At 39.1% G+C, this 8069-nt stretch overlaps 1 protein-coding gene across 1 annotated transcript; it reads right to left on the reverse strand.

Annotated features, from left to right (window-relative positions):
* Nucleotides 1–316: 316 nt before the first annotated feature.
* On the reverse strand, nt 317–7731 carry LOC115755324 (probable U3 small nucleolar RNA-associated protein 7). Its single transcript, XM_030694675.2, has 8 exons — nt 7373–7731; nt 7014–7079; nt 6845–6934; nt 5809–5941; nt 5172–5290; nt 4101–4168; nt 3068–3116; nt 317–1628 (listed from the first exon to the last, which is right to left on the reverse strand). The coding sequence occupies exons 1-8, from the start codon at nt 7427–7429 to the stop codon at nt 600–602; spliced, it is 1611 nt and encodes a 536-aa protein (XP_030550535.1). The 5' UTR covers nt 7430–7731; the 3' UTR covers nt 317–599.
* Between the last annotated feature and the right edge of the window lie 338 nt (nt 7732–8069).

Below are 8069 nucleotides of genomic sequence, written 5' to 3' on the forward strand. Positions count from 1 at the left end.
TAAACAAATTAAAAATTTAGGGACTACATTGCATATTGAGATAAAGTTAAGAGAGCACATGAAATAAATAAAAGTGTACGGACAACATTGCACAACCATTTGTGTCATTATCTCATGACATAATGGAGTTCTCTTTGGCTGAACCATCATACAGTGGGTAGTCTCAAGGATCGAGAAACCATTGCTATCCAAGCTAATCTGCCATATTAGAGGATCGCCGACCGCCCAACAATGAACTACAGGACTCATAACAAGTACCAGAGGTCATCACCTGCACAGATACGATGCAAGTACGAGCAATGACACTTGCCGGTGATGCATATACGAACATTTTCACCCATTTGAAGGAGTACACAGCAAGGGATTTTGCTGAACCATCCCTTATCACAGCTGGACACAGCAAATAATTATACTCTACAACAAATTAGATCGAGTCAATGAGCCTTGTGGCACCAACCAGAGTGAGGCCTTAACAGGGCAGACTCTGAAAAACAAAGAAAGACCGGACTATTGCTCCAGAAACCCCTGTAATGGTAAAGAAAACAAAATTTGAGCTACACCATCACCAGACATATACCTTAAAATTGGAGGAAAGTTGATCATGTCGCCTTTTTCCGAGCAAATCTCTGCAAGGACTTTGGTAGTTCAGCTTCCTCGCTCGCTTTTTGCTTCTTTCTAGACAATGCTTCCTCTTCTTTCATCTGTTGTTCCAAGAAAGGCCTCTTGGTTCTCACAATGATATCTTGCTTCTTCTTCGCACTCTTACTTGGTTTGCTCCGACCCTTTGTTTTCTTCTTAATCGGCATATCCTTGACGGCTGCAACAGCAGCTTCCATCTCCGATTCTCTCTCCTGCTTCGTAGGCTTCTGTTTTCTACTTGGCGGCTTCATGGTGCCAATCTTTGATGGATCCAACATGATGGTCTCCGGAGGAAGTTTGTCAAGAAGAGAGCGCACTTCCTTTTCTCTCCTCTGCTTAGATGTTTCAAATGGATTTGCAACCCAAGAATCGAAGTTAGGTTCTCCTGATCCTGGAATTAGAATAGAAGACCACCCCATAGAGTGGGCTATGCCCAAGACATCTTCATATGGACGGAACAAGAGTTTCTTTATCTGGTAACCTTTCGCCATGGAATGAGTCATGTATCTGCTGTAGCTCTGAGATTCCGAGAAATTTCCTGAGATCTGCACAAATGATCCAGTTGCAGCAGCAAGCAGACCCTTGTGACTGAAATCCAGGGTGTTCGCATGGCCAGGCAAAGTTTGAAGAACCTCGAACTTTCTCAAATCCCATATTTTGATTTTCCTTTCCTTGCCAGAAGTTGCCATAATATGGCCGTTAGGATGGAATGCCAATGCTGCTACAGGGCCACGATGGCACAGCATCTTGACAAGAGGAGCTGAAGAGGTGGGCTTCCACATGGTTACTGTCCCACCTGAATGGCCTAAAGCAACAACCCCATTGAAGGGATTCACCTGCATTACATCTGTACGACCTAAACCAGTCCGGAAGTTGCCAACCATTCCGCCTGTCGTAACATCCTGATAATGAAGCTGGCCAAATTTATTTATGGATGCCAAGAGGAAATGGTTTTTAAGAAATTGAAGCTTAAGCACTGCTCCATGTTCCTGAAAGATGGAAAAGTTAGAATGTAACTGATTCACAGTAGTCTTCAGATAATTTCTATCAGTTTGCAACAAAAACAAAGATGTGAAGCCCTCCAAGAAACCCCATGGTTATTTGCACCTTCACAGTTTTCCATGAAGATATATCCATTGCTCTTTGCATCTAAGCATATAAAAGTAGGTTATCATTTGTATAATCTAAGACCATGAAAAATGAAAAACCAGAGTTTTATTCCAAGATCCAAAAATGTCTGCGCTACTAAGATCATCCTGAGAAAGTCAAAAGTCCAAAGTTACGAAAGAAAATTTTTCATGTGAAAGTAGATATTTCAACTTTGTTGGCACACAACAAAAGGAGACATGTACTGGAATATAAAATTGCAGACGCTTGCCTGTAAAAACAAGAGGAAACTTGCCAACAGTCAAGCTACTAAGTAATACAGAGGAGTCAACCACTGGGCAACATAACAAATCTAAGCTACCTTTTCAGGTGAAATTTTCTAGAAATGAACCTGCTTATGAGCGTCCTCAGAACATTATAATTGAAGAACCGAAATGTGCATTGGAAATGCATATACTGTTTCCATGTATCACAAGAAGATGGAACAAACCAGAAGAAAATCTCCTCTCATTTTCAAAGTGAAATTGACATACTTACCAATTAGCATCTTCCAAACCAGTGATTTAGAGCATTTCTTAACATTTTCCTTATGGATGTACTCTCAGGGATTCCGTCATAATTATTAGTTGCCCCTAAAGAGGACTTTAAATGGCAGTGAATTTCATGAGTAGGATTTCTATTATCATTTTATTTTTGTGTGATATTTTTCTAAGTGTGCATATGTGTAAGTTTACCAAAAGTAGACAGGGCCTCACTTGTTGTTAACAAGCAAAAGTGATATATGTGACCCTATCATAGCGATATGCCGCCAATACCAGAATACTAGAGCCAGAGCTACGCCTACACCGAAATATGATATCCAGAGCCACTCCTGGGCCATAAGAGAAGTAGAGAGAAAAAGAAAAGTGGTAAGCAGTCTGATCTGCTTTCAGTTGCTTTACGTATTTGGTTGTAATCACGCCATGCAATGTTAGTTACACGAAGTTTGAACTCTAAATTCTTGCTTTTAAGTTCACCAGTTTTATATGACAACAATGTGAATATTTACAGGAAAAAGAACTGGACAAAAAGGCAATATCATGTACAAGTGGAAGCTTGGAGATATACTCGATGATCTCATGTACTGAAAGGAAAGCTATTGTGATAGAGATACTTGGCAGCCAGAAAATGAAAGTGCCACCTGGATGCTCACAAAATATTTTTCGTGTAGTGTCATGCAAGAACCAATTCTATGAATTCCTAGCCTCCCAAATAACAATACAAAAGGATAGCGGAAAGTCATCCACAACATGACAAGGGATACATCTATCAAAATACAAACCTTTAGACAGTGCAATTCGATACCGTCCCTGTTGTAGATATAAGGGTACCTGCCAAGTTCAAGGAAGATACATATGAGGATCAACCATCAAGATGTGTCACTCTTCCAAAAGCTGCAAAATTTGCAAAAAGTTCCTGACTGAAACCAACTAAACAGATTATTTCTTTATTTTAATGGACAAGAGACAACACATTACTTTGATCATTCTGGAAATTTACCACAGTAATTCTGGTGAATTGACAACTATAAATCATCCATGAATCATCATCAGCATATCCTCTGCCTCTTTTACAATGTGATTGTGAGTCTTGAAAGCAGATCATCTTACTCCAAGAAAAGAATTAACCCCGCATTCACCACTATTGTCTACTTACCAGTTCAGATGTCCATACATTTAGTATAAATTGCAGTATCAATTCAAGACGTATATACAACAAAACATTTAAAGTTCACTTGAATAATAAAGAAAAGATTCAAAAATGTCCTTATTTATTGTAATTAGGTAATTTGTAATTCAACCACCTGACTGTTTTTTTTTTGGGTGGGAGCATTCGTATCCCACTTCATCAATCAGCTGTTAGACATATCCTTCATTAAGATAAAAGGAGTCACTTCACAGAAGTCCAAATGAGGGCTCAACTACCAACTTTCTCTTAAGCATAGGGAACATGTAGCGTTTTGGACCCAAAGTACGGCGATCAGCAGATTGAAGAGAACCTAACAGTTAATGAATGGATGGGATAAGATCCGGTCTTAAATAGTATGTGAAATAATTCCATAAAAGCAAGAAGTTCATGAGGTCAGATTTCAAAAGAGTAAGAGTGTAACAGGTGCCTAGACATTTTTCTAAAGTAGTTTCAGAACAAGCATCAAATTACTTAAACAATAAGCAGAAACCACCACAACCATCCACACGAAGACAATTGGCATCAAGTCCAGCAAGCAAGTTAGTATACAAAGTGTTTAGATGATGATTGAAGCTTAGTCAAAAGAGATATGCTTCTCTAAATTATAGATAGAGAGTGAGAAATACTTCTTCTGCGCTGCAGCAAAGAACAGCTCGTTATGCAAGAAGACGACATCACGTACTGTTTCTCTAACCTGAAAAAGAAGATATGGTTATACAAGTCAGTCCCACAACACTCCAAACTACATGTTGTGACAACTAAACTTAAAAGTGTCCCTATCAATTCTTGCGTAGCAAGAACCACCAAATCAGTTTAGTTGTCCATCTACAGGGGATTACACATCAATGCCAACAAACAAGATACATCCAAATCCCTCGGTATTGTTCACACTTCAAAGATATTTCAATGTAGCCCGACTTCAGCTACTTATTTAGCAATCCTCTAAGCAGTGCTTCACCCTCAAGATCCAGGATAATTTATATAACAATTCTCCCAATTTCAAAAGCTAAATATACATAAATGTTGAATAAATAGAGTCCATTACTACTCAGTTTGGTTGCAAGACTTTAGCATTGATGATGTGTTCAAAACTCAAGTGGCGCCCTCCACACTTCTCAGTATCGTTTAAGTGCTCTTCATATTCAAGACATTCAGTCCAAAAAGCACAAAAATCAAATGGGTCCAAGCGTCCATTATACAAGGTGGGAATGCTAACTACCTTCTCCGCATCATCAAGCATTTCCAATTCACAAGGGTTTCTAAAGTTTCCCTACTATAGATCCTTTTGGAAATTTCAGTATTAGCTTTCATTTTTATTGTCTACTCCAATTATCCACCCAAAACATGTAATGGATAGGGAATATTTCCTACAGCAAAATATAATATAAATTATGTCCTCTCAACAATAAACGTTTGCTTCTACATTTGCTGCTACAAGCTCAACTCTCGCTTATTATTCCCTAATGTAGTCGTGATTTATATATTTTCAATCTGAAACCGAGTAGAGATGATAGTGCTGTTATTTAAACAATCTAAATGAAACCCAGAAACATTCAAGATGCCTTTCAAGCTTACTTCAGCCAACTAATCTCATTATTATCCTTACTGACATGTTATGGAGGGATGACATCTCTCATAACCTCGAATGAAATCCTTCTATGCCACCCAAATTATTGTCTTTATAAATCACCTTATACCTGAATTTCTTTAATCAGACTCAAGTTCTTCATGTCAACGACAGCTAAGTGGCCCTTGCGTCCAGCTGCTGCCATATACCGACCGCTAGAGGTGAAATCCAGAGTGTAAGGACCAAGATCTGCGAATCAATTTATTACTTGAAGTGAAAAATTAAAGAATAATTCCTTAACATGACTTCAAAACATAAAAGGGAAAAGGAAATGACTCAGTTAAAACTCCTTGCAGTGGAATATTCCCAACCAAGGATTGAGGCATAGAAACACCATCAAATAATTGGAAAATAACGGATAACTATACCTCACAGATCAGATGATCAAAAGAGTGAATACAAGAGACGGTTGTTAGTGTAAAAGGTCAAATTTGTATGTGTATGTGAGAGAAAGAGAGAGGGAGAGGGAGATCTTCATCTTTGGAAATAATTGTGCCAGCTTAAATTCAATACACTAAACTATTCCATGTGGATGAATACTGAACATTCAAGATCAGAAAGAAGGTGCCATTAGATTATGTTCACAGGCAATCAAGGAATGCTGTGTGCATTCTTCTAAGGGTTACAGAGGGTTCCCTTTAGAATGTGCTTTCTAGGCAACAATCTCTCCCAGTATTTATGTCCAGCATCAGCCAACTAAAACCAACCTGGTAAGACGATGTCATACTGATTTCTTGAGCTAGATATATCAACTTCACGAGCAATTGATTCTTGCCTGATTCTCCAAGTTTTTTCTATACCTTCAGCCTCCAGAAAGCCTCCCTCACTAGGCATAAGCCACTAAAAAAAAGAACCATTTACTGAAATGCTCAAAGGACACATGGAAAATCAAAATAATCCACTGAAACCCAATAAGTACAGTGAAAGAGTCATTTCAGTAAAAACTTTGCAGATCAGATAAAGCCAGTAAGTCAATCACATCGATCCACACCAAGATGGTGTTTTATAAAGCTTCAATATAGCAGCTACAAATACAAAATAAGGTGTTTTAGCTTTTACAACATCTTTGGGAAATATCTCAAACCTCCAATGACATGCAAAAGCAGCAGCTTAAAGCTATTTCCAGGAATTTGCTCCAGCCAACTAGTTCATCACAACACAACTACATCACAAACAATTTCAGCATGGCAATTTTGTTACACCAAATGACCATGTACCTTCTCACAAGAAACAAACATTGCACTACGATTATCTCTCATCAAGGGGAAAAAAGTCGACTACTCTCAGTTTTACTGCAAAGGTCAACAACTTGGAGCAGCAGATAGACCTTGTTAACAACTACATAGGATATACTTCCATCCGAGACTCAGAGGCTGTTAGGTATAACATTATGTATTGTGGAAATGCTCCACTGTTGTTGTGCAATGATGTGTTGTAGTTCATATGTTTCCTAGAAGCATCTTTGAGGTCATACAGCTATGAAAATGTCGCACTGTGAGGTACTCACTCTACAGCTTACAAAAGCTGCAACAAAGTGTCGATAACTCAATTGGAAAATATGTGCACTACATAGAAGGAATAGCACAAAGATGAAACTAAGGCTGGTTTTCAAGCCATACTTGAAGCTCGGGCTGAACCATTTGACTAAATGTTGAAGACAACCTATTGGGATTTTTCATTTTCTTTTTCTTCTTTCTCTCTTTGAGAAAACTCGGAATTGTCTTCATATACAAGAACATTTACCTTCTCTGCCTTGGCAGCTGCTTCTGCAGATTTTCCATATAACTTTTCTCTAACAGTAAGTTGGCCCCTCAATTTTTTGTCTTGCAAAGCCTGTGATAAAGGAAATTCTTCAAGACACAGAAAACAGACAGCTTGGTATGAAACTTACTCTAATCACAACCTAGCATACCTCCAAATTTGCACCATCACCTCTCAGATATTTCTTAATTCGGATTTCCAATTCACCAGAGTCCTCCTGCACCGGAACGTAACAGAGATATGAGCTCCAGATTAGGTTAATGTCAGATACATCAAAGATATAGCCATTGAAGAAATAGTGGTGGGTAAGTTAAGTCTCACTGGTCATGATATAAACACCACACGTATCCAAGAAAAGGGGACGAAACATTTAAACACCATTGCATTGCCAATGATCACAATGTTTATACTGCCTGGGTTTATTACATCATTGAACATTCTGGGTAATGTTATGAACACGTGAATGAATCACGGAGCTCCAAAAGCAACACAAAACTTCACAACACCAACCAGTTTAGTAGGAGGCTTAATCTTTTCCGGAGCGCCAGCTTCTTGCTTCACCTCCATCGTTCTTGCTTCGCACTTCTTCTGCTTCGCGCGTACAGATAAACAGCAACCCAATTAGCAACTGATCCACCCAAAAAGCGCTTGATTGCACCTTTAACGAGTTGATACGATAGTCAGAAGCAGCTGAGGCGAATTCAGCACATAGGTTCGAGATAGAGCAAGCACTTCAAAAGACTCCCAATCAATCTTCCGCGCGGTTTCGTTTTTGCCGGTGGCAAGCGAATCGCAGAAGAAGTTGAACGGGAGGAGACTAGGGTTCTGGGTTTTAGCCGAAGCCCTGAAAAGAGAACGTTCAATTGGCAGGCGCGGGTTTGGGCTGCAAACAAATCGGGTCACATGACCCGATTATAGTGGACCACCGCAAGGATTATCCTCGACCCGAAAAGTCGGAATGGCCCAAATCAAGAGGTGATTGGCTCGGAGCGAATCCCGGTTCGACCAGGGCCGTTTATGGCTTGAGCCGATTTAGAACACACCCAGAAAAAGAAGAAGAAGAAGAAGAAGAAGAAGAGAAAGCTATGCAGCACCGACACCACACAACACGTTAACATGTGATTTTTCAAAAAATAGAGAATTCCGACGTGTATTGAATATGTATTTTATATATAGATGATAAATTATTATTTATACATAAAAATAT

Source organism: Rhodamnia argentea, chromosome 8, assembly GCF_020921035.1.
Source record: "Rhodamnia argentea isolate NSW1041297 chromosome 8, ASM2092103v1, whole genome shotgun sequence".
Lineage (NCBI taxonomy): Eukaryota > Viridiplantae > Streptophyta > Magnoliopsida > Myrtales > Myrtaceae > Rhodamnia > Rhodamnia argentea.